General features: G+C 36.2%; 1 protein-coding gene across 1 annotated transcript; it reads right to left on the reverse strand.

Annotated features, from left to right (window-relative positions):
* Positions 1 to 762: 762 nt before the first annotated feature.
* stet (rhomboid serine protease stem cell tumor) lies at positions 763 to 8,360 on the reverse strand. Its single transcript, XM_017623466.1, has 4 exons — positions 8,130 to 8,360; positions 2,517 to 2,781; positions 1,234 to 1,380; positions 763 to 1,163 (listed from the first exon to the last, which is right to left on the reverse strand). Exons 1-4 carry the CDS (start codon positions 8,358 to 8,360, stop codon positions 859 to 861), a joined length of 948 nt encoding a protein of 315 aa, XP_017478955.1. The 3' UTR covers positions 763 to 858.
* Positions 8,361 to 27,514: the final 19,154 nt, after the last annotated feature.

Consider the following 27,514-nt stretch of genomic DNA (forward strand, 5'->3'; position numbering starts at 1 on the left):
TCGATTTATTCAAATAAATTGGAAGTAAAAGGGCTTTAAGAAAAAGTATTTGCTTAACTTTGCTCATGCGGGCCAATCCTCTTTTCCGTGATGAATATGCTTTGTTACATTTTTAAATTCCAATAAAGCCAACAAAATTTAACGGAGTATACTCTCTTTATTTTATCCACCTGCGTTACGCTTTAAATGCAAATTTGTACAAATATATATATTTGTTTCCTCTGTTTGCACATGCATATGCGCAAAAGTATTTATGTATGTAAGTATGTACACGTCCTATGTAATAAAGTAACTATTTGTACTGGCAATTTAGAAACTTTTTCAAAATACATTATAATTCATTTTTCAGAGATAATAATTTACAAGTACTTATATATGTACATATGTATATACTCTACTCCACTTACATACATATTTAAACTTATGCTATATAATATTGAATTATTGCACGATCTTTTGAGATCTCTTATAAAATCACGAAGTTAGTTAGCATTTGATTATATTCATTTATGAAGCGGTTGCAAAGTAACATTTAAACAAAATTATGCCAAACAAATTTTCTTACAAAACAAAAAATATTTAATTATTTTATTTACTTTTCCAATATTCACTAATAAAGCACAAACTTTCTTCATTTCATTCATTAAATTTTTAAATGCAAACTGTAATGCAAAACATAAACAAAAAATTTTTAAGTAGAAAGTTTAACAAAAATTATATATGTATATACATTCTTTTCATTATATGTACATATGTAATATGTACACACTTTTTCACACTTTTTTGCAAAATATTTCTACACTTAGCATTCCACCCAATCGACAAGATGGCATAGCATTTAGCGCTTAAAACTAAATATTATACATGAAAATCATTGAAAAACGTTTCGGTTGCATAGATGGGTTCCACTTTTAGACTCTGCATCGCAGCACTATTCAATACATTGAAGACAATTGCAAATATAATGTAGGCAGTGTAAATACCAAGCGCAATCCACCACAGAAGTTGTTCGTGTAGTTTCTGTTCGAAGTTCTTGAGCACAATTAGGCCAATGGTTAGGCCCGCCAAGGCACCGGTTAAGTGGGCGACATAGGATACCGAGGGACTAAAGGGATAATCGCCTGAATAACGAGCGTAGATTGCAAAGCCAAAGTCACAGGATGCTAAAAAAAGGAAGTGGAATGTAGATAATTATTTATTTTTTTTGTAAGTGATTTACATAAGTTTTATTACCGAACATCAAAATGGCTATCAATCGCAGTATGCCATAGCGCATCTGATGAAAATTTAACATCACATTGGCCAAGTGTGCCGCCAGTAGAGCGTATACGCCGCCGCTAGCTCCAACCAAGTACACTTCGGGATCAAATATGCTGGTGCCTGTAGTAAGATAAGTAAAAATGAGATAAAGGAAGAAAATAAGTAATTTTTATGTACAGATCGACAGATCGACATATCTCGGCAAGCGGTTCGTAAACGCCCATCTCAGAAAACTTTTCAAGAACGCCCTACTTCCGAATTTCGTTGAAGAACTCAGCAAATTATAAGTAGGGCGTTCTTGTGTCATTTTCTCAGATAGGGCGTTTCCGAACCGACTACCAGATAGGTCGTTTTACCATTCAGCCGTCGATATAAATATTTATCGATATCGTTATCAGTGTTGATATCGATATATTTATATATTTCTGGATGTCATCGGTACGTTTATCGATATCGTTATAGAAATAGAAGATACCTCCGATTAATGTTATTAAATTTTCTATAAAATAATACAGTCAATGGGTAGTTGGATCAGTTTTTGTGGCAAAAAAACGTTTTTCGTATGTATTTTCGTTGGTATTTGATAAAGAAAACTTTAAACCAAAATTTTGTTTTTGTAAAAATCTAACGACAACTGATTAGCAGATGGCCAAAGTCGTCTGTAAGTGAAACCATGAAAATTAAGAAAAAAGGAAGTACTTCTAGGGTCTATAACTGTTATTTTTTTTAAGTTTTCAGACCTATTAAGCTTTCAGTTGAAATTGATATGTATAATTGCGCAATATTTTTCAAAAATGGCTCCATCATAAAAAGTTCTTATAACTAATTGGAATTTTTTTCTTTAATACAAATATTTTGAGAAACACGGCCCAAAATGGCCGCCAACTTTGGCACAAGATGCGTAGCAGATTCAAATATTTTTTATAAAAAACAAACTCTTGGAACAGTGGTTATCGTTTTGAACTTTATCTGCTCTGAAATTTAGTATTTTTACCTTTTTGATTTGAGTTGGACCAAATTTGTTAATTTTTCATTAATTTAAATAATACTCCGATCCCCCTTGACGGAAAATTTTATTCTGAACATGTTTCTGAACCAATTGGCACATTTTGCGCTGCTCTGGAGTTTTCTTAAGTCCAGATTGACTGTACTAAAAGTGCGAGCTTTCTTATTAGACCTCTAAATTTAGCTGAGAACATGCAGACCAACTTGAATACATAAGTAAATTTTTCATTTTAGTTTTTACAAATATTTACCTAATGAACCTGCCAATACACCGGAAAAGTATATACAAGCGATTCGCCCCGATCCATGCACCATCTCTAGCGGTAAGCCGAAAAGTAATTGAACACAGAGGTTAAAGCCAAGATGAAACCAACCGGCATGTAATACCATATACAATATGAAACGCCACACTTCAAGGCGTTTATCGGGACGGTAGATGAAGAAGGAATCGATTGGAACTGGGCCTGCTGGTTCCGCCTCGCCAATGCTGAGTGTGTGATAGGCGAAAAAGCAGAGCTGAAAGAAAGATATGTATGTATATAGATATAAACTATTAGTCAAATTATCATTTGAAGGAAGTGAACTCTCCTGCGGTGGCAATTTTTTCCGCTAAAAGCTTTAACCATGTCACTCGAACTATATAAAAATAACGTATCTATACGTTTTTGAGAACTACTTTCGTATTATTAATAAAGCATGGAAATTCCACTGAAGACATGTTTTTCTAAAACAACGGCGCCACATGCCATACATCGCATCAAACCATCGACCTGTTGAAGGAAACATTTGGGGGAAATGGGACAGTCAATTGGCCACGAAGATCTTTCGATTCAACACCACTCGATTATTTTCTGTGGGGTTACTCGAAGTTATTGATTTATGTAAACCATTTCCGAGATACGGCTCCATTACTTGAAAAAAAGGTGCAGCATTTTAACTTCTTTTTAACAAAGTTAAATTTCAACTTGAAATTATTATTCAATTTAAAGTTCTACATCTCTAAAAAAAAGCACCCTTTCGCTACCACAACTACGGTATTTTTAACTTACTCTGGGTCAAGGCACATTGAACAGGTAGTATCAGTATAGTAGCTGATTTTATTTTTATTCAAATATTTGGTCTCGAAAATGTCGAATATTTTTAATTTCTTCTCACAGAAATTCTAAATTGTTAAAATCTATTTGCATGTGAAACCTTTTTCCATACAAATCAAGCCGTTTAATAGCAGCTCTTAGAACGCTCGCCAAACTCAGCAGCACAACCGCTGATTACTGGGCCTCGCAAAGTATGGATCAATGCTTCGAGAAGCAAACAAATTTACTAATGCCGGATTTCCACTAATCATTAAATGGCAAAAATAACAAATGACAAAGTCGGGCATTAAAACATAGTCATTAAGTTTATTTCCACATGGCATTTTTATAAATCGCATGCATTTTTTGTCATTTCAATAGATTGGCGCCTACACATACATATGTTAGTGTTTGGCCGAGCTTCTCCTCCGATTTGTGGCTTGCCCCTTGATGTTGTCACACAAAGCGGAGGGACCTACAGTTTTACGCCGACTCCGAACGGCGGTTGTATTTCTATGAGAAGCTCTTTTTCATGGCAGAAATACACTCGCACTCAGAGGTTTGCCATTGCCTGCCGAGGGACGACCGCTGTTGAGAAAAAACCTTTTTCAATATTTTTTGCGATGATGCTTTGACCAGGGCTTGAACCCAGGTGCTGATAAGTGAAAGCGCGCACTGCTTACCACTACGCCACAGCGGACAGGCATTTCAATGCCTAGTGGAAATTCGGCATAAGAAAGAAAGTTGCAACAATTTTCAATTTATCCTATTTAAATTTTTTTATTTTTTGTATTTTACATGGCATGCTTTGATTTAGAAAAAAAAAATCAGAACAGTTGACACTTGCGTTACCAGAAGCACAACACAAAAGTTGTTTTTGCTCTAATGCTACTACCTGTTTGATATGCCGTGCTCTGGGTATTGACTTTTCTTTGTTTTGGTATTGCCGACCTGTTTTTAAAAACTTTGAAAAAAGTCGATGAAAAGTGGTGTTGGCTTCTGACTAAACAATCTAAAAAATCCAAAAGTTTTACGACTTTCTAATATAGGACAGTGTATGCTACCACTTAAGTTTAACACACTTTCATACATCCATACTTATACAGATAAATAAATTAAAAATAATAGGTAATATTGGCATGCATACATAAATTAGTAATACACGTAAAACAAACTTCAAAAGACGTCCACGCCGCTTTCCCAACGTAGTTTGCCAGCACTTTTCAATCGCATAATACTTAAGCAAATCATTAGTAATTCCGATCGATACATTCGAATATTTTTATTACAATTTTTGAAATTTCTTCTTTTTTTTAATTCAGACTTACAGAACACTTAAGGCGAGTACATATGTAAATATTTAAGTAATTGTAATTCATAATAAAATTTTGCAGTTTAATTAGTGATTATGTTATGCTATTTCTAAAGGCTGAAGCCATAAAAATGCCGAATTTCTGATTCGCTTGGGGAAATTTTAAGAAATTGGGCTGGATTTAAAATTTACAACGAAGATAGAATACATTGGATAACGAAGCTGTCCTTGTTGTAAAGAATGAAACCGAATCAAAATCCGAAACCGAATCGGTTTCAGTTTCGGTTTTTGGAATAAAAATACGAAAACAAGTTTGACAAAAAGGTTTATTCATTAGATAAATAGTTTAATTCCTCAACTTTTCTGGACAAAACCTGTAAAACTGTCAAAAAGGAAAATTGCTCTCAGAGAAGTAGAGAAAAATCAAAAAATACGGGAACGCTTTTCGGCTGAAAACTGGTAAAATTGTCAAATACACCGTGGGCGCCATACAACATTCAAGTAGTTTGACACTTTACCAGAAATTCTTCGGGTAAAATCTTGCAACTTCTGACAAAGAGAGGGCCGATTTTACCCTCCCATTTTTTTCCTACTTTGCCAGAGAACCGAGTACGGGAACGCTTTCTCGTAAAATCCTGTAAATTCTTGCAACTTCTTGCGAGTTACGGAACGCAACTAATATGTACCTTCCAACGTTTGCTAAAATTTGTTTGCGACATTAAACATTGTGGTTAATTTTAATTCATATAAGGAAGAAACCTATGAATCACTCACACTTTGCAAATTGCCTATCAGCTGTTGCAATACACTCGCACTTTCACAACTTAACTATCGACTTGATATCAATTTTTCCTTTCAAGTCGTGTGTCAACTTGATAGTAAAGTCAAACAACTGATCACATTTAGTCTGCTCCAGTACTCCAGAATTTAGTGAGAGGTTGTGTCAGATAAATGTAGGTACGGCCATGGTACAATAAAAACAGGTAGAAGCCAAATTGACATCAAACCTACAAAAGTCAAAGTTTTCGAGAGAGTAAAAATAAAAATGAGCGTGTGTAAGGAAAAATAAAAAAATTACATTTCGCTGGTTGACGTTTTTAAGTAAATTTGAAGTTTTGTATTTATTTATTTATTTTCTTTAGTTAAAATTTGTTAATTTGTATGTTCTTTTCTATTTTTTTATACATTGAAAGTTTATATTTATAGTACCTGTTTTAATTTTGTATAATATACAAATGTATGTATAAAGCGATATATGTACTAGGCATAACGTTGGGCAATCAATAAAACAACGGAACACAAATAATGATTGCGACATTCCCTGGAATGCATTTTCAATAAGTTTGGCTTTCTCCAACTCTGTCTTGAGTGCTGAGTTTTCACCCTCCAGATTTTCAATTCTTGACTTCAGCAACAGAATTTCGAGTTTGTAGCTGGATTGTTCTAAGTCTCCACTAAACGACTTAAATTAAAAATATTTCTATAAATATATCGCGTTTTAACAATGCTTACTCAGTTTGTGAAGCGCGATCATTTATTAAGCTTTCACAACTTGATTTATGAGTTGCAGTGTTGTTGGAAGGACTTTCCGGCATAAGGGTCATAGGAAGAGCACTTGGCATCAAACGTGCCTTTCCTGTACCTCCTGGTGCATTTATGAAATCTGCTGCTTTAAAATGCTTAACGCACAGCAAGGCATTTCGCTGCAGCTCTACCCCACAGCTGCTTTCCCAACGCTCCTTACGCCGAGGGCATTGAGGCACGTTAAAAAAATTAGTGATGTCTGCATTATATTTAACACCACATAAAAAACAACGCTTCAGGTGCTGCATTTTTAACACATACACTAAGTATAAACCGAACAACACTACAAAAATGCAAATGTTAATTAAAATTTGTTTTTAACGAACATTCAAAAAAAAACAAACGACATGACATTTTAAGCGTAACGAAATATAGGAAATAAAATAAAATCAAGTTGAAGTTTAAAGGTTTGGTTCTCATGAGAGCAACGTCATTTTGGCTTCTACCTGTATTTATGTGCCTTGGGTACGGCAACAAGGTGAGAATTAAGTAGTTTCCTTGACGACGGCAACTTGAATCGAAAAAAATTGTCTATCAAACTGCGTGCAGCCTACATCACAGCTGTAAATTCAAAGGAGTTTTGACAAGCAATATGTGTGTTCAAATTGATAGCGAATTCTTGATCGTGTAACGGCACAGTTATGCTATTAAAGAAAATCAACTTTGTTGTTAGCACATCCTGCAGCTGATTTTTATAGTTTTCTCGAAACCGATTAGAACCGGTTGCTGTGCTTGAAACGGTTTCGGTTCCGTTCTTTCTCAGATTAAAATAACGGCTACGGTTACGGTTTTGAAAAGCGAATCAGTTTAAACGGTCACAGTTTCGGTTTCATTTGTTGGTGTTTTTTTCGTAGAATCAGAATCTGATATTGAAGTTATTCAATTGGCTCTAGTTTTTGAGATATTTGGGGAAAAACGGGTTTTTGGCTTTTTTTTAACTCTTATAGGAAGATGTATGTAGACGTAGAATATAATCTTTTGAATGGTAAAACATGAAAGCTTAAACATTGAACTTTTAGATTCAAAGTCAGAAAAATTTAATCCATTTAAATTGTGTGGCGGCCGCTATGTTTTTGTGATTAGCAGTGCGCCCTACCATTCCGCAGGACCTGGGCTGAAGCCCGGTTCAACCCAACATCAAAAAATTAAAAATAAAAAAAGGTATTTTTTTTAATAGCGGTGGGCAATGGCAAACCTCCGAGTGTATTTCTGCCATGAAAAACAGCTTCTCATAAAAATACAATCGCTTTTCGGAGTCGGCGTAAAATTGTAGGTCCCTCCACACCACAGAAGTGGCTTGTCAAACATACTTCAAACCTAAGTACTTTTCCCATTTCGCCATATACCGTGCAAACATGATTCGTTCAAGCAAAAATTAAAAAAAAAAATCTTTAGTATTAAAAAATGGTTAAATAAACAATTGGGTTTTCCAGATCGAAAAATATTATTTTTCTAGCTTCTATACAATTTCTACGAGTTGTGGTTTTTCCCATTTAAAAAACATGGAAAACTTTGAGCGCTTTGAGCGACCTCTAAATATTTATTGATTTCAAAATGAAAAAATAGTGGTAAATGTTTTTTTTTTCGATATGGAACAATTCTAGGGGGTGAGAGCATTAAAATTCCGACTTTACTTATTTTGAACCATCCTAATATACATTCATAGTATGTATTTACTATTATAATATCGCAAAAGGTTTAATAGCCATCTCTAAATTGGTGCATCAACCATCAAGGAACTGTCAAAAATCCTAATGCACATACAGTTTCTATGGAAGAAGGAAAAAACACTCCATTCTTTAGGGATAACGCATAACGCAACGTTGGAAAACGCAACGCTTAGCGCTCCAATTTGGGGATGGCTGTGAGCATCTAAATAATAACGACCTACTTACCTCAATGATTGTCATTAGTATAATGAATAAAGGCGGGGGACAACATGAATAACGATCGGCATAATATTTGCGATCACGTTCTTCGGGCAGTATTTCCATGGCAACGACGTGCACCATTTTCTTAAAGAATGGCGGTTCTTCTAGTACAAGATGGAAGTCATTTTCGGAACAAACCTCTCGATCACGATGATGAACTGCACATTTAAAGCTACGTGAACGTTTCCCACTCATCTGAAAAGAAACAAATATTGAATAATCATGAACTTTTTTTCATTTAAAGATATTATAAAAAAAGGTTTGTTTAAAATGGCTTTAAAATGGTATTAAAAATTTGCAATTTAAAGAATATCAAAAATAAGGAGACACGTATTTTTTTTTTTATTTTGAAATCGATTAATATATTTATCCTATTTTATAGCAATTCTACGAAAAAATTTATTTTCCCCATGTAAAATACATACATGGGAAATTTCAAACTTCGTTAGCAAAAGTTTATGATTTTTGGTGAGCTTTAATTTTCTCACATTAGGGTTGTACGTTAGCGTGGTAGGAACTGAGATCTGTTGGGTAAGTACTAGAACGAGAAACTTGGGCCAATGCACTTTGGAACAAAACAAAATTGTCTTCTCAAGACCATAACAAAGAAATTTAAAATATAAAACGAAGTCCCTCGAAGAAAAAATAAATAAAATGACTTCGTGAGCTTTTAATATGATGTATGTATGTATTTACCCTGCAAACCCTGTTTTCGGAATATTTTGAAAAGTAGAGGAATCTTAAAGAAGCTCTATAGAAACCATTGTTTGTCTTTCCGATTTTTTGCCAAATTTTCTAAGATGTAATATACTGGCACACTGTGAAAAACAATAACAAAATATTGCTGTGATGCAAAGAATTTTTGCAGAACTTTTTTTAAGAAAGTAGGAACAGAATTTGCTACATGAGTTCGTGTCAACCAATTCACATGATTTTGTTTCAAGATTCGCAAAGAGATCGTTACAAAATTCGGTACAAATTTCCGATACTCTTCAAGATTTTGTTAATATTTCGGGAACTTTGGGTTGCAGGGTATGTACGACATTAGGGTGTTTAATTTTGTTATAATCTTTAAAGCAAGCTTTTTAAGTATTTCTGCGCCACCTATCGGCAAAATTAGACTATAAATACGATTTTCCAAATGTCTCGACTCCTGCGCCACCAAGCAGATTATTTCATATTGCATTGTCATTGGTTTATGAGCTTAGTTTGAAGTTTCAAGTCTCAAGCTCATTGGGTAGTTAGTGAAATATTTACTGCAAAATTCCACGACCTACATATGTACGTATGTATGTACATATTTACATACAAGTGAAGTTAAATAAAAGCTTATAAAAGGCATTTTCTATAATCCTGGACGTTGCAGCAAAGAAATTCCGAAAAGTTAATATTCCTGTGTACATTTGGACCACCCTAATGTAGATATGTACTTATTTATGTATTAGGTTGACTATCGAGGGGCTATACTAAAATGAAGAAAATATTTTCCATCGGTTAGCAACTATTACATTTTCAAACGCTTATGTCATTTGTCAATTAACTATGTATCTGCTAAGCAAATGCAAAGAAAGCGGAAAATCAAAATTGTGACTAATTAATGGTGAGACTTGTTGCACGAGCTTGCTTGCTTAATTAAAGTAAAGCAAGTGAAATTCGCAATAAATTACAGCTTCCTGTTAGTTTTGATTCCGTTGTCAGCTTGCTTTTTCAGTCTTTCTTAATTTCCATGCATATATAGTTATCTTTATGTGGAAGCTGGGTGTTTCTGGATATCAAAAAAACGCCGTATTTTGTTATTAATTTTGTACTCTCAAATGTCAAAGGATTTAAACAAAATTTAATATTTTAGAGTTAAATGTTTGTTTATAACCAAAAATTACCATTCTGAGACTAAGTGCCCGAAAAAAATCAAATTCACTCCTCTGTCGCTGCTACCTTTTCATTGGGTCTTGTAGATACCTATGTAACTCATTTTTTGTAAAGTTAAAATTGGAAAATTAGAAACAAATTTGTTTGGCGTTCAATTGAGAACTAAGAAAATTTTAAGGTTTAGGCGGGCGCATTTCATAACTCTGGACCTCTGGATATCCGATTTGACTCTGCTGCGCCTTCATGTTGTCGCACAATGGGGACGAACCTACAGCTTTACGGCGACTCCTAACGGCGATTGTATTTTTATGAGAACCCAGCCAGCAAAAAATCCGAAAATTCAACCAAAAAAATACAAAAAGTGAATGAAATGCGATTTTGGTCCGTTTACCGATTCCTTTGACGATCCGTTTTCCCACTAAAGGGTGCGGCAGAAACGTATATACCGACAAGTACCGAAAATGGTTGTGAAACGAACATGTTTTTTGCTGTTTTTCTCTGAAATTTGTTTGATAGAATTTTTCGTTCAACACACTTTGCATCTACACTTCACGAAAGCTTTTTTATTGTTCAAAAAAAAATAAAAAATTAGGAAGCACCTAAGGGATTCGAACCCGACACCTTCTAGATGCAAACAAATAGTTGTACGCTCCTCCACACACTCAGCCACTGCCGACTACTTGATGAAAAAAGTCTGATGAGGAGATGTGGTGATCTCCGAAATATCAGCTATATTTTCTTCCGTTTGTAAACTATTGTTTTCTCCGCAAAAAGTTGTCAAAAAAATCTTCATCAAGCTCAATAAAATTGTTGAAAAATGTAGTCGTTTCCGTAAACAGAAAACTGTGCGAGACCGCACTGTCTTCAAAATTTACGTTTCTCTACTGGCTGGGAAGCTTATTCATGGCAAAAATACACTCGGAGGTTTGCCATTGCCTGCCAAGGTGCGAACTCTATCAGAAAAAACTTGTTTATGATTTTTTTATTTTTTTATTTCGGAAACTGGGCCCTGCGAAATGGTAGCGCGCTCAGCTAACCACCCACCAGATACGCCTATTGCCATTGTAACACCACATAGCGGCAGAAATAATGCCCCTGTATCAAAAATAAATCGGTTCGTTCCGTTAAAGTGTACTAACGTGGGAACGATCAGATGATAGAGTGAGGAAACTTTTCAGAGAAAGTACTTACTCCAAAAGCTATGTAAACGTATTTTTCCATGTTTTTGTTCTTACTATGTAAATATTTTTTATATGCCGGGATTGTGAATAAAAATTGTATTACAAAAGAGCTATGAATTAAAATTCTCATGCCCGGTTTCACCAATCATTTTTAAATTTACCTACCAGACTGTTAAAATTTAAAATAGGAAATGTTAGGAAATTTTGCTATTTTAAATTTTATCAGAACGATAAATTTTAAAATTTATTGGTGAAACTGCGCATCCCACACGTGAAATTCAACAAAACATAGTTATACTCATTTTTTAAGCCCAACCGATAATTGTCATTTTTCATTTACACCACACTCCGCAAGTGTCCGAAATGTATTTACAATTACATAAACGATGAGTCACCCGGTGAACATAAGAAAATAATCCCGCTGGCAGCACCTGTGTAATAAAATGTCAGAGCGGCGAATTGCTACTGCGCAGTATGACCAGGTTAACATTTTTAAGGCTAGATTCAGCATCTAACTTTATGCCATTTTTTCTGGCCTTTTTTACATTAAATGTTCATAATAAAATTCGTACCGGATCTTATAAAACTAAGAACCTTGTAATACTAAAAATACATAGTATATTTAAAATTACTATTTAACGTTCAAAATTTTACACAAGAACTGTCCTGGATATCGTAGAATTGGTATTGGATTTGCATATGCAAATTTTATACTTGCTACCATAGCAACCGTTTGCATTTTATTGTTGTGAATTTACAAATGCACCGAAATATGAAAATGCAAGTTCATATACACAAGATTCTGAACAAAAAATAAATAAATAAATAAAATAATATGTATATGCAACTAATAAAATAAAAAATAATACTAATAAATTTGGTTTTAGCTGCTTCTTGATGTAAAAAATATTCATTCAATAGATGTTTCCTTTTTCTTATCTTAAAACTACAAATCAAGTACGTTTACATTTTCTTTCATACTTTTTTAACTGATTTGTACTTGATTTCAAAACAAAAATATAGTTGCATACCTTCAGGCATTTCCTCAACAGTGAGGGCAAAAATTCCCATTATCGTAATTTACGGCTCATTCGTAATTTATAAGCAAGTCTTGCTGATATCAAATAATTTCGCCTTATAAAATCTATCAATAAATTAAGTAGAAATGAGATAATTTATTATAAATCGAGGACCAGATGAAGGTAAAAATCTGTTGTCATTTATTTTAGCTCCCACTGTTGAGGAAACTATTAAAAAAAACGCCCTAAGGTATGCATCCATTTTAATTGAAATCAAGTACAAACCACACACTCGTACGTACACATGTTAATGAAATGTGCATATATAGAAATAATGAAAGCAAGTCTGAATGCACTTGTTTTATGTGAAGTAATTTGGCCGAAACAAAGTAATTTATGCATTAATATGAACATAGTTTTAACGATTTGGCGATGAGTTTTTAAGGAATGAATATACTGACTTCTTTTTAACTTCAACTTTCATTGCGTATAACGTTTTAAAATCAAATTCAGCCTCGCTTTTGACGATTATCTGGCCACACTGCTTCGGCGCTGCAAAATCACAAATGCGCAGGCGGCATAACGGCAACTTGTAATATTTCTTGCATACATACAGACATGCAGCAGAGCCGGCGCAGAGCCATAAGGGTGGGTAACTCAGCAAATTTATAGGAGTTGACTCAATGACTCCAACTCACTTTAAGGAGTCAGCTCATTCAACTAACTCATTTGACTCTTTGTATGTTACACTCATTCGTATCGTAGACTCGTTTTGAGGCATAGATGCGGTATAGCGGCCGTTGAGATAAAACAAAACTTTAAAGTGGGCGTGGTCAGCTCCTTTCTACTGATTTGAAAGGTGTAATTTTTTTTGTGTGCAAATTAATAGGGCGGTGCTAGGGGGAGGGTAAAGGTGGAATTTTCAATATGGTTGGAAAGGCAATTGATTTGATATATTGTACCGAATTTCAAAATGTGGATATGGTTGGAAAGGCAATTGATTTGATATGCACATCTTTATATATCTTACATACATACATATTTCGAGAAAAACTAAAAAAAAACGAAATTATAAGAATTTGTGAGATTTGACATAACACCCGCAATACAAAATACATGTGGTTGTTGTTGTTGTATTCTTGCCACCACCTTGTATAAATTCGCCTCGTGCAAAAACAAAATGCAAGACTTTGCCATGCTAAACACTGTGGCGAAGCGAGAGAGTTATATGGACAAATATGAGCCACTATGATTCAATTGATTCATGTGAGCCCTACGGCATCAACTGAGTTACTGAGTTACATTTTTTTTGGACAGGGAGTCTGAGTTACCGATTCACTTATAGGAATCAACTCAATAACTCAACTCTGAGTTGAGTTACCCACCTCTACAGAGCCATTCATGAACACACAAAACGACATCAACTACTTGTTCAAAGCCAAGCAGAAAAAAAAAACAAACAAAAACAAAGCAACGTGCGACATACTCAAGAATGATAGAATATTCTCTCAATCGTGCGACATACTCACTCATTATTTGCGCCAATCGTAAAATTTTTGATAATCCTCCCTTTGTTTACACTTTTTCTGCAATTGATTCATTATTTAAACACTTTTTGATTGCTAATATCAAACGAATTTAGATAAATAAACATCACAAATAACACGAACTACAACGAATTTGTTTTTCCAATTGGTTTTATCAATGATTGCGAATTCTCTACTCAGAGAGTGCTTTTTGAATTGAATTCTGCGAACAGGTGAGCCGCGAAATATGTATGTATGTATGTGGGTGTGCTGGCTTTTTGCAAACAGTGTTGCATTCTTTCTTTTTCGCAAATTTTGCCTTCAATTTTTCGGAGTAATGCGATTTTTGAAAGATTCAATTCTTGTGTCATTTGATGTACAACAGATTTTAAACAAAAGCATTTTTAACCACGATTTTTTATGGAGATCTTTTAACTTCTTGTCAAACCACGTAAAAATCCAAACTTTGACAGATCGTATCTCCGAAGAAAAAATCCTCCAATGCGCGTTAGCTTATTTCATGTATAGAACCCACAAAAAAAATTTTAAATAATCGGAGACAACATCATCTTATTGCAAAACAATGTCTTGGTCAAATTGAAAAATGCCTATTTGCCTATTTTTCTTTTGCTTATTGTTTTTTTTTTTTTTTGTTTAAGTATAGCACATTAAATTACCAGCACCATATACATAAATCAAAATTCAACAAACTTTACCAATTACACCCAAAAATTTTTAACTTTTTATTCAGAATTTTTGGATTTTTTTTTTTTGCTAAAAATTTATGAATATTTGGCATTTGAAAACCACCCTTTCTGTTAAAAGCATAAAGTTAGAAATCCGGGGGCCTTAATTGGAACGTTTTTTCTTTACGAAAAGAGATTTAAAATTTAAAAATCTTGGAATCTGGCTGCAGGCTACCTAGTTACCTATCTATAATAATAAACCTCTATTTGGTTAATGGTCGTCTTTGATTAATGTAGGAGTGCTACTTAGGCCATATGCTTCTAGATACTCTAATCATAGAACGCGAAGTCTGGACCTGGTAGGGGCTTCCTGCTTCTCATGACACATCCTGCAGTGGTCGAAGTAAACAACGCCCCAAGTTTGTTTGATGCTTTATTACCCTGCAGTGGCCCGTAAGCAAGGCTTTAATAATTCCTAAATCGTACCTTGTGAGGTGAAAGCAAACTTTGGTGCTACTTGTTGATATTTCTGTCCGTCTTTTACCTTGCGTATTTATCCAGTAAAGTTGGCGCTTCGTTCTTCGTCCAGCAATGGGATGATTCTGATAATCGCGACGCTAAATTTCGATAGCAGAAAAACATGGTGCCTAAAAATATGCAACATAATAGCCGATGGGGTGCAATATGAAATCGCAATCTTGACGAAGAGCAAAATTTTAGGTACACCTGCTATTAACACATATTTGGCGATTGAAATTTAGCTTAGCCAAACAGAGCTCCATGACAGACCGATGAAAGGCCCAGCGCATATGAGTATCTGTGAATTCTCTTTTCTGGTGAAAATATATATCTGCCAGCATTCCGTTATGTCTCCGTTCTGACATGAGGTACGCCCAGCTCCTGGTCAGTGTTAAGAGTAGATGGCAATCCTACACCAGCTTTGAAGGCTTTCGAGGCGAGGAACGACACTCGTCCGTGGGGTAAATTTACATACATACATACATACATATCAATGTACATATGTATGCACATACGTCCAAATATACCTTCTTATAAGTTTGACCTGTATTGTGGACCTCCCATTAGATCACTTTGGGGCTGACCCACGTGCATATGTATGTATATAAGTATGTACGTTTAAGAGGTATGTGTGATGTGATGTCGCATTCGCTCTAAAAACTGCGTTCCGCTTTGAACTTCCTACTTTGATTATCAACTGCTTCCCCTGCCGCACAATTCACGGAATTAAATTGTCTAACGCCTGTAGTTTGTGTTGTCAACAATGGAACACCCAGAAATTTTGTCGATTACATACTCTGTTGGAAGTATAGAGAGATAGAGATATATGTAGGTATGTAAGAATATATGTTTAGAAAAACATTTGTCACAGGATGCAGCCTCTGTTAACCTCTGTTGGTCACTCAGCGCTCGTTTCGGTCCTTTCAAGAAATGCACTGTAATGCCACACATATCATATGTGTACGTATGTATGTATGTACATATGTATGCATGTATTTATTTATTGTTAGAACCTAGATATGAATATAAAGGCAAATGGCACATTTGCTGGTGTAAATGTGTAAAATTGTGATCAAAAGTTTTGCCGCACACCAAAAATTAAAAAAAAAATTACTGATAAACAAGGATTGACCTAAATTTACCGCACATAGCCGGTCATACAAAAAGGTGCACAAAAAATTGCACAATCGCTTACACTTACACAACTAATTGGCGTAAGAAGTCAGGGGTGATCACACACTGACCTACTGTCCGTAAAAAAGGACGATGGCCAGTAAGTAACTGGCATTGTCCGAGATATACAAAGCGTGTCGGCTTACACACAAAAGTGTTTATCATTTGTTTGTGACACGCACAATTTATTATTGCATAAATAAAACAGCCTTCGTACAAATGTATATATGTACATTAGTATGTGTGTAAAAAGAGCAAAGCAAAAAGGCGAGTAAAAAATAAAGTTGACATCAAAGGCGAGAAACCAGCACTAAATGACATACCAACCAACCAACCAACCGACCGACCGACTTGCTGGCATCTTCTCTTGATTGCCTCCGTCCGACTGGTCTAGCGTCGACCTACCACTGCTTTTCATAACTGCCGCCGCCGCCGCCACTGACTACTGGCCGGCCATTCGTCCTGCATGTGGGTGATAATGTCATTATTTTCATCCTTCATATGTTCGTTTCGTTGTCTTCTTGTCTGTCCTTGAAGGTATACAGACCTCCGGCGTTTATATGTGCCAACACGCAAACGCAGCATGAAATCGTGGCGGGTGTCAGCACGCACCGACTTTGTAGTTCAGCATTATTTATTTATATGTATGGTGTGTGAATCTCTGTCGCCAATTAAAATGGCCAGGTACATTCATAAATGTAGGTAAAGATGGAAATTTTCTATTTAGACATAGAAAAAAAAAATCAAAGCTAATCGCGCCCAAATTGTGGAGACTGAAAAGCGGCGGTCTGTTCTAAAAGGCATTGTGAAAAAAAAACTAGGAATCATCTAAAGTTTACAGTACATCGGGCAACGTTTTTCGAATTGTTTTCTCTGAGAATGTTTTGTCCAACTCCCCAAACAGTTTTTGAGAACTGTACCTGTATTTAAGTGATAGTTCTTAGCTCTAAATATTTATATATGTATATTTATATATACATATATGATTCCGTTAGCATAGACCAAACTTTTTTTTTTAAGAAACCATGCTAACTTAGGGCTTTTGCATGAAAACTTCTTATGAAAACAGCTAAAATCTTATTTCTTAAATAAAGTTTTCTTCGGGAGATCCTGAAACGCTCCTAGAATATAAACTTTGTCGTATTAGTATGTTTTCCATGAGAAATTTCTCTGACAGCTGCGAAAAGGAGATACCTCTTTTGTCACCGGACCCACCGGCTTTGTTTTTCTAATATTTTAGAGAAGGTACAACAGACTGCGATGTTTTCGATGGTACCAGCATAGTAACGCCAGTAAATTGCACCTGAGCGGTACAGTTCTGCAGCGCTTATACCTTCTGCAACATCAGATTAAAAGGCTCACGATTTCGATTCGCCCTGTCTGAAAACTCTTGGTACCAACCGCTCGAAGAGGTCCTTCCCAATTCTGACGCAGCTAGTGGTGTTGTTCAACGTCAGTTTACACAGGCGTTCTACTTTTGTGGGGATACCAAATTCAGACAGACATCAACGGTGTTTGGGAACTTCCCTTTGTGTCGGAAAGCTTTTCTTTTTTTAGCCGCGAAATTGCTATTATTTTCTCGCCATAGTCGGGAGATGTGGTGTAGTGGTTAACCTGGGTTCAAGCCCGGTTCATCCCAACATCAAAAAATAAAACACAAAAAAGGTTTTTTCTAATAGCGGTCGCCCTCTGTAGGCAGTGGCAAACCTTTGAGCTTATTTCTGCAATGAAAAACAGCTGCTCATAAAAATACAATCGCCGTTCGGAATCGGAATGTAGGTTCCTCCCCTTTGATTAACATTACGGCGCACACCACAAATCGGAGGAGAAGATCGGCCAAACACTAACGTATGTGTAAGCGCCAATCTATTATTATTATTATTCGGGCGATCATCTACTCCGTTGCATGCAACTGAGGGATCGGATTCATCTCCTCCAATGGTTTCAGTCCTATTGCCCTTCAACAGTGTCGAAATATATTTCCTCCATAATTTAGGTACGCTGGTCTTGAAACCACTAAATCTTTGGACGATTGGACATTTTAAGCTTTTCGCACTCACGCAAACATAACTCGCTTCCCTCTTCATCTTTCTATATCAATTCCAAATATGCAGCTTGTAATGCGTCCGATCGCAGCGTGCCTCGGTTTCTTTGTAGCGGCATGACATTCCTCTTCGTACCAGTTGTTCTTTCAGGCTCGCTGAAATCTGACTGCTTCTTCGGCGGCGGTACTTAATAAACGGGCAATGTGGGTCCACTACTCGCATATGTCGGTCCGTGGAAGAGTGCTCTTAAAGATGAGGTGATAACAGCTGGACGCACATTATTTGTTGCACAGAGGCGCGACACCGATTTTGCGCTATTTTGCATGCCAGTTATATTCGCCCTCGCAATAGTCCACACCTCTATTTTCTTACATTTAATCTTATTCGATACTCGTCTCTCAAAGGTTTATAATCTTTCGTCGACATCCCCGTGTTTCTGCGCCATATAAAATGACGGGCATGATGACAAGGGCATTTTTGTTCATCAAGTGGGATCTGCTTTTCAATTTCCTACTGAGCCCAACGTAGAACCACTCGGCAAGAGTTATTCTTACAGGCTTATATTGTTGGTGGTATTTACGCTGGAACCTAGGATGATGAAGTCTTTGTTCACCGCTAGACGAACCTCTTTAGCCTCTTCATCTAAGCATCAGATTGAAAAAAATGCACAAGAGTGAATTGCCCAATCGAAAACCCCATTTGGTTTTAAACAAGGCGAATAGGTGTAGGACAGAGATGAAGGTTATGCTCAATGTTGCCCAATGGTTCCCCAATTTGGCATGCCTTCATAAGACAGTTTCTCTTTGTTGTTGATTAACATATAAAAAACGAACTGTGAAAATGTGGCCAAAGGTTTATTTACCAGGTCGGAAGCCACACTTATAAGGTCCAATTAGTTTGTTCATGAAGAGCTTCAGTCTTTTACACAGAATCTTCGATAAGACCTTATTCACAATGCTTAGAAGTCTTATTCCACGGTATTTCCCTTCTAGTGGACTAGGCCAAGTGCACTGAGATTTCAATCTTCGGGCTTGTATTCAACTGATAAAATTATGCTTAAAAGCTGGTACAGGCCTCCTGCCTGCCGGCTTTGAACAGCTCAGCCGGTAAACTGTCTGCTCCATGAGCTTTGTTGGATCTAAGACGTATTATTACTCTTTACATATCGTTTTGGTCGAGTAGAGGGACGTGAACTTCGTCTTTGTACATTGGTCAGGATTCTTCTTCATCAAGTGCGTCACCTATTTCGCCATTCAAAAGCATTGAGAATGGTTTCCTCCCTATCTCAAGTGTATTCTGGACTACTGTTACAACGTTTTCATATTCACCTTTTCAGGAGCTAACCCCGGTCTTAAAAGCATTTGATTGCTGCCTTATTTTCTTAATTTTCAAACCGCATTCTGGCTACCAGCATCTCGAGCTCCTTTTTTCCCGGTACGGCTTAATTGTCGCGCATGTTGCTTTCGGCTGTCCCATTAAGCGTGAGGATATTTCACATGCCTGCCCTTAAATTATAGTTCTTTAAACGTTCGCCGTGGTTGTCATCAAAAGAAGAGAATCTCATCCGAGGATTGAGTTTGTTTTAAGTGGCGCTTCCCAGCGACAAACAGAGACTGGGGCAATTTTTATGGACACATTTATACAGCGAGCCGCTTGCTCCGAGACAAACATCTGTCCCACACAAGGCTATACACGATTTTGTTGCCGCATCTCTTTGCCCAGGGTGCTTGAAAGTACTAACCTATTCTGGCAACCTCAAATACCTGCTAATACCAAGTTTAGAGCAGTATACTTCAGGTCTTAAACATCTCTCCATTGTAGAGCCGTCCGTGAAGAACGGACGGAAATTTCTTCGCCAATTTTGTATCCAAGCAATTTTTAGTCATAGCATCCTTAATAAATATTTCCAAATACATAAACATAAGCACTTTTATTCTACATAGTAAACATTCATTCTCATAGAAACGTAACCTCAAATTAAGCAAACACAAAAAGACCGACCGACTATCAAACTTTTCGTTCAGCAAATTACGATCATGGCAGCATATCTGCACACTGCTACTACATTTGCGCTTAATTACTTTTTAAGCCGAAATTGGGAATAAATATGTTCCTCACAGTTGACGTCTCCTAATTGCCCACATCAGCCAGAAAATTTCATTCATTCATGAATTATTCCCGCCGTTTTTACCTTTCAACGCAATTCTTGTAATTATAGTCCTGTAAATTTATCCCTACCAAAATTAAAAAACAAAATAGTAAAAGTCGATATTTTTACCCACATTAGTAGTTCATCATACGACTACTTACATACATACACTGCGTTCTGTAAATGCCATTTTCAAAATGATTGATTTGCTTTGTTATACTTAGCTATTCAACATCTAAAGAACCGACTTAGCAATCGACAAATTGCTTTTTAAACTTTACTATTATTCGTGGTTGATGACTGTACGTACATATGTATGCATTTCAGCATAGGTTAAGGATTTTATTCATTCTACTGTACATACATCTGTAAATACATACTGCATATGTACGAATGTACATTAGACTGCATCAATCCCCATACAATAAAAATCGGTACTGTTTTTCCACCGGAATTATATTAAGCGTGAGCTGGGCCGATTTGAAAATACCTCCAAAAATTTTGCGTTTTGTGAATAAAATCACCTTAGATGGCAAGTCAGGTTAAGCTTAAAAAATTTGCATACAAATGTCGATGTTTGTGAACTTTTTTCAAAGACTGGTTTAAAAAGAAAAACTTGAATAACTAAGCCTAAACTTTACCTATTCAGACCTATGAGGTATCATTGGGAAGGAATTTTCTCACGCTTTTTATTTCTATGCAAATAAGCTCATTCAAAGCATGAAAGAGAATGGTAAAATAAACGAGCCTTCATTCCATCTTGAATTAAGATGTGTTGGTATTTGATGGAGAACATATTAGGACGCGAATCAGTTTTTTTGCAAAGAAATAAAATGGGGGAAGAAAATACCTTTCCACTGATACCTCACACGTCTATATCGGTATATTTTGGCACAGTTATTCAAGTTTTTCATAAACAAATCTTTGAAAAGGCTAAAAAAAAACAGCATCATATATCTCATTATTATGATTCCGTTAAAAAAAAAATAATATATTTTTATGTAGATTTTTAAAGCTTAAACTTTTTTGCCATCTGAGCGGATTTTTTCCAAAAAATCCTTTAAGAAACTATTTTTATTCATAAAAAACTCCATTTTTAGAGGCATTTTCCAAACGGTCCATCTCACGCAAATATTTATATATAAATATTTTTCGGAAATATTTTGGTGGAAGTTATAAAGGGAAATAAATTTTATAATTTCGGTAGAAAACCCACACCCTTTTTTGGTGCGGCACCCTAATGTACACACATAACTATGAACAAAATTTACGTATAAATTTACGTCAAATTCAAAGTGCTCAACAATTCTATTATGAATTTGTTAGAAGTTAAATAGTCAAAAGTTTTTGAAATTACAAAAGTACGAGTAGTTTGTTTAATGGAGGGGAAGTTCATAATGAAGGTATGCATACAGCGATGAAATTAAATGCCTTTTTGGCGATATACATACATATGTATTTAAATACACACATATGTGTGTATTGCATTTCTTCATATCTGTATGTAATTTCGGCAACAAAGGAATACAAGGATCGAATTAAACTTTTCATGTATGCATGTATGTCAACACAGCATACATCATGAAATGGATGCTTTTTTCAATAATAGTAAGCTGGGTGGCTTAGCTTGCCCTTCAATTTGTGATGTTGTCCTGCAAATGGATGTACTTACCAAATAATAAAAAAAGAGCTTTCTATAAAGGAAATGCACCCGGAAGCATGCAATTGCCTAACGAAAACCCAACGCCGCTATAATAGACTAAAAGCATAAACAGACGGCAGCGTTCATCCGGATCAACTCGGGAATTAACTGCAGTTGATCCGGATTAAGCCCGAGTTAATCCGGTTCAACGCTGCCGGCTCTTCTAGCTTTAGGTTTACTTATGTTAGAGGGCTGCTTCTCACTTGGAAGCCGCGGACTCGCATTGTCGTGTTCAAAAAAAAAAGCTCTGCACTTTAAACCTTTAAACATCGCTGAGTCATCCAAAGCTGTTAACAAATCCGGCCAGTTTTTCAACCAGATTGTACTTAGACTACCCAGGTCTTCAGAGACGTGGTCTTTAAGAAATCTAAAATACTTTCCTTGAAGAATATATCGATGGCTGAGTGGAAGATCGACCTATCTCGGCAGCCAGTTCGAAAACATTCTATCTCAAAAAACTTTTCAAGAACGTCCTATTTCAGAATTCGTTTCAAAAACGCCCTATCTCAGCTGCCGATTCAAAAACGCCCTATATCAGTATATTTTCAATACATTTTGAAGTGCGATAGGGCGTTTTTGAACCGAATTTTGAGATAAGGTGTTTTTCAATAAAATTCTGAAATAAGGCGTTCTTGAAAAGTTTTTTGAGATAGAGCGTTTTCGAACTGGCAGCCGAGATAGGTCGATCTTCCACTCAGCCATCGATATGTAAACAAATACATACATATGTACGTCGATGAAGCCCCGAATCTAGTTCAACAAATGATCCGGTATCCTCTACTTTTGCCATTATTTAGAATTTCCGATTTACTTTAGACTCTTCTCAGTATTTTTCTCTTTCTATTGCTGAACAATAATTACGCTATTGAAATCCTTAATCATTCCCACCCTATTAAATGGCGCAGAAGAGCTTTGGGGCTTTCGAGAGCACACAGTATTCTATGTAAGATCTGTTTGTTTTGATGGAATGACGAACTGTACGAGCCTTTCAACGACATGGATATAGTCTAGCTGTATTTATATTACCTAATTCTTTAATTGAAATTAAATTTAATTTTTTAAACAGGTGCCACCCCTCCTACAGTGAAGTTAAGATTCATATCCATTTTGTAATAATTGGTTTAACTTAACTATATCATACACTCGATGTCACCAACCGGGAGTTAGGACATAAGAATCTTCTGGTCAAAATGTATACCTCAAAAAATATCTCTCTGTCTACCATACGTAGTACACCAGTTTTCTATGTTCAAACCTCTGCAAGCCTGAACTTAGACTTCTTTGCTCGTTTTAATATTATTCTTATTACTCCCAAGGAGGCTTTTTTGGTTCAAACTACATTGTCCAGAGGTATTTTGACTATGCCTCTAGGGGGCCATTCAAGTATTACGTAAACAGTGTTTTTGTAGGAATATAAGTAAAGTCAAAATTAAGCTTTGATATACTGTACTTTATATTGTAACAATACCAAGATTGTTCAATTGTACTTTAAAGAACTTTGTGGAATGTTGTGGAGTAGTTTTTTTATTCTGAAAATTAGCTTTCTACAATAAACATCACTTTTTTTCAAACTTTAAATAAGAGTTTGTCATTTTTAATCCCTCCACCCCCTTTCCAGCAAAAGTAAAAAAAGGCTGTGGGTAGACGTATTACTTTCCTCATCTTTTCATGCAGGTTCGCATAATAAAAATACAGTTCCGCATGTTCAACTCTACATATTTGCCCAGTAGTGCGTGTAAAAACACTTTTACTAGTGTTTTATTATGGCATGGAAAAATTCTTGCTGTATTTTATGCACTGAAATGTCAAAATAACAAAATTTTACTGCGTCAAAAATGAATGCGATGCACTTTTAAATTTGTACTAATGCAATGGTATTTGGCTTTTCAACCTTCATACAAACAGTGCCGAAAAAAAGTTTTGGCACAGAAAACTTTCCAAGGTTTTTTTGCGGCCGCTGTGGTGTAGTGGTTAGCAGTGCGCGCTACCATTTCACGGGGCTTGGGTTCAAGCCCGGTTTAAACCAACATAAAAAAAAATAAAATTCTAAACGTCCGCATGTATTTCTGCCATGAAAAACTGCTTCTCATAAAAATACAATCGCCGTCCCGATTCGGCGTAAAACTATAGGTCCGTCCCCTTTGTGTGACAAAATCAAGACGCACGCCACAAATCGGAGGAGAAGCTCGGCCACGCTTATTATTGTTATTATGCAACGTTTTTTATTCTAATCTCTTTTACCAGCAACAAAAACATAAGAATAATATTTCTAAACTTTGTGCAAAAATTAGGAAAATTCAATAAATTTGCACACTAATTTGTAACTATCTAATCAGTTTTTTTTAATCTTTTTTGAGAGCAACTCTCTCTCTTTATCAACTTCAAACTTACACTTTTTGAATTTTTCTAAGTCTTACCCAAAGTTTAGAGATTTTATTTACATATATGTTTTTATAAAAAAATTCAAGAAAAGAAATTAGAATAAAAAACTTTGCATACACTGCGAAAAATTCTCAGTGCCAATACTTTTATTCGTCACTTTATGTATTATCATCAGCTTGCGTTCTCTCTTATATTTGAGCGAAAATTCCAAGCATGAACAAAGATATTGCAACTGCAATCATTACAACTTTGATATGAGTTGCTAAAAGAAATAAAAGCTCTATAACCGAAATGCACGCCTAAAAGCCACGTGGATGCCTGCCTGCCTGCCTGCTTGCCTGCCAACACGCTCCCACAGCAGCACGAACAACAGCTGCAGCGATAATATCGCAATCGGCCGGCATATCTTTTTGAACGTGCGTTTTGCCATGGCTGAACACATTCGCATAAATTGGGCGAATGCATGTAGTACATACATACATTCAATGGAGTGTCCTTGTTACAACGGAAATGGACACCATCACATGGCTTGTCGCAACGTATGCACAGCCATCCAAATAAATGGCCACCAAATTGACCATTGACCAGGCAACGTCAACATTTCTAACATTTTACTGAATGGAAGAGCAGCCAAGATAGCTAAGAACTTAAAAATTTACCAAGGTAAAATGCGCGCTTGGGTGCTCCAACACTTATGTTGAGTACGTTTTTACCCCGCTAAAAGAAATGTGAAATTTGTTCATTGAAAGACTAGTCTTTTATTGACTAGTTCAAGGTGTATACGCGATTTATACAGTTTTCAGAGCCGAAAGTGTATCAAATAGCTTTTCTCTTTAAGTATGGAGATTATTGTTGGTTGTAATGCTTTTCGAGTTGCCACTCAGGATTCCCGACGGGAAGTTCCCGTATGCAATGATATTTTGTCCTACCGTAGCCCACCTTTCGACATTTCTGTCCAGTCTAATCAAAGCGTTTTGAACTGCTTATGAATTTGTGTATGTCGTTCATTCCTTATAAACATTCGGACTCAATTGAAAAGGTCCAAAAAGTCTCAGAATTCTGAGTTCTAAGCCTCTTTATGAGCTCAAAAAAGAGTCAGCACAGAGCATACTTCCCTTCTTAGAAAGGCATGCAAATATGAGTCGCAGTTAGGAGTCATATTAGAGTCTGAAATATGACGCTTTCTTACTCTTAAAACCAAATATTCATTATAACTCTGATTATTAACTAAATACTACGTAACTTTGGTACTTTTGTTCAACTCTGAATTTATGACACCAAAGGAGTCCACCTGCCAGCTGAGCTATTCAATACGGCGACGAGGAGCTGATAAAGTGCATGCATTCACTCTTATGCAGAATATGGTCAGATGAACTCATGTCCGACGAGTAGAATTTAAATGTGCTTTGCCGAATCCACAAGAAAGGACAGCTCCGTCAGAATTGGAAAAGACCTCTCCGAGCCGTTTGCTACCAAACGGGGTTTCAGACTCCCTTTCTGTGACTTCTGATGTTATAGAAGAGCTGCAGAAGAGAACCGCTCAGGAACAATTTTTTACAAGAGCGTGCAATTGCTGGCGCACGACGATGACATCGACATCATCGGTAATAAGAACCGCGAAGTCTGTTCTGCCTTTCCCAAGTTGGATAAGAAAGCAAGGCGAATAGGTCTGGTGGTCAACGAGGACAAGACGAAGTATCTCCTCTCATCAAACAGTCAGCGCATTCGCGCCTTGACTTTCAATATAATTTCGAGAAAGTAGAGAAATTCGTTTACCTGGGAACCAGCATTAACACCGATAATAATGTCACAATCAAAATTCAACGCAGAATCACTCTTGGCAGCAAGTGCAACTTTTGTGTAGGCACTCCTCTATAAGTCACTCATCATAGCCGTGCTGGCTTGGCATTTCCATTTGGCATCAGTTGGCACAAAGAAAGGAGCGACTGGCATGCTTTGTTGAACTCGGCCAAAATCGCTTAGGCGGTTACAGTGCCAAATAAGAAGGAGAAGAAGAAGAATCTTAGGCATTGAGGGCTATATACCCTTTTTAGGTATACAAAAGGTGTCTCAGGTCACAATACAGCTTTAAGTCTGAACGGTTTAAAGTAAAGAGTACCCGATTTCGAAGTACTAAATTTTGTATGCTGCCCCAAGGAGCAGCTTTCGCAGAGTGGCACTGAAGAAGGTAGTAAATACAGGCGAACTGCCTTAGTGCCCATATTCGATTATGGTTTTCTTTACAAAATCCATCATTGCATACTAACGGGTGATTTTTTTGAGGTTAGGATTTTCATGCATTAGTATTTGACAGATCACGTGGGATTTCAGACATGGTGTCAAAGAGAAAGATGCTCAGTATGCTTTGACATTTCATCATGAATAGACTTACTAACGAGCAACGCTTGCAAATCATTGAATTTTATTACCAAAATCAGTGTTCGGTTCGCTTTACGTCCGATTTATGGTCTACATAATCGACCAAGTGAGCAAACAATTAATGCGATTGTGACCAAGTTTCGCACTCAGTTTACTTTATTGGACATTAAACCAACCACACGAATGCGTACAGTGCGTACAGAAGAGAATATTGCGTCTGTTTCTGAGAGTGTTGCTGAAGACCGTGAAATGTCGATTCGTCGCCGTTCGCAGCAATTGGGTTTGCGAAACACATTTCGAACCGAACACTGATTTTGGTAATAAAATTCAATGATTTGCAAGCGTTGCTCGTTAGTAAGTCTATTCATGATGAAATGTCAAAGCATACTGAGCATCTTTCTCTTTGACACCATGTCTGAAATCCCACGTGATCTGTCAAATACTAATGCATGAAAATCCTAACCTCAAAAAAATCACCCGTTAGAATAAAGTATACTCCTAAAAAGGAATACGATCAAAAATACAGAAAAAACAAGTAAGCGCGTGTTTCGGCGCCAATTGCCACATACAAAAAAAAAAAAACATTTATATTTGATATTCCAAAAAAAAGTGACAGCGCCGACAGCGAGTGCAGATTTGAAACGGAAGCTCGTTTGCACCTTTACATGACTTCCTGTTGACTCGGGTGCATATGCATGTCTATCCTACCTTCTATTTAC

Source organism: Rhagoletis zephyria, unplaced genomic scaffold (assembly GCF_001687245.7).
Source record: "Rhagoletis zephyria isolate East Lansing unplaced genomic scaffold, Rhagoletis_zephyria_1.1 Rzeph_scaffold_03204, whole genome shotgun sequence".
Classification (NCBI taxonomy): Eukaryota; Metazoa; Arthropoda; class Insecta; order Diptera; family Tephritidae; genus Rhagoletis; species Rhagoletis zephyria.

Coding starts and splice junctions, on each gene's coding strand:
- stet (XM_017623466.1), bottom strand. CDS start 8,360: ATGAGTGGGAAACGTTCACGTAGCTTTAAATGTGCAGTTCATCATCGT. Junction 1,381..2,516: donor TGTATTGGCAGGTTCATTAG/GTAAATATTTGT, acceptor ATCTTACTACAG/GCACCAGCATATTTGATCCC. Junction 1,164..1,233: donor GATAGCCATTTTGATGTTCG/GTAATAAAACTT, acceptor TCCTTTTTTTAG/CATCCTGTGACTTTGGCTTT.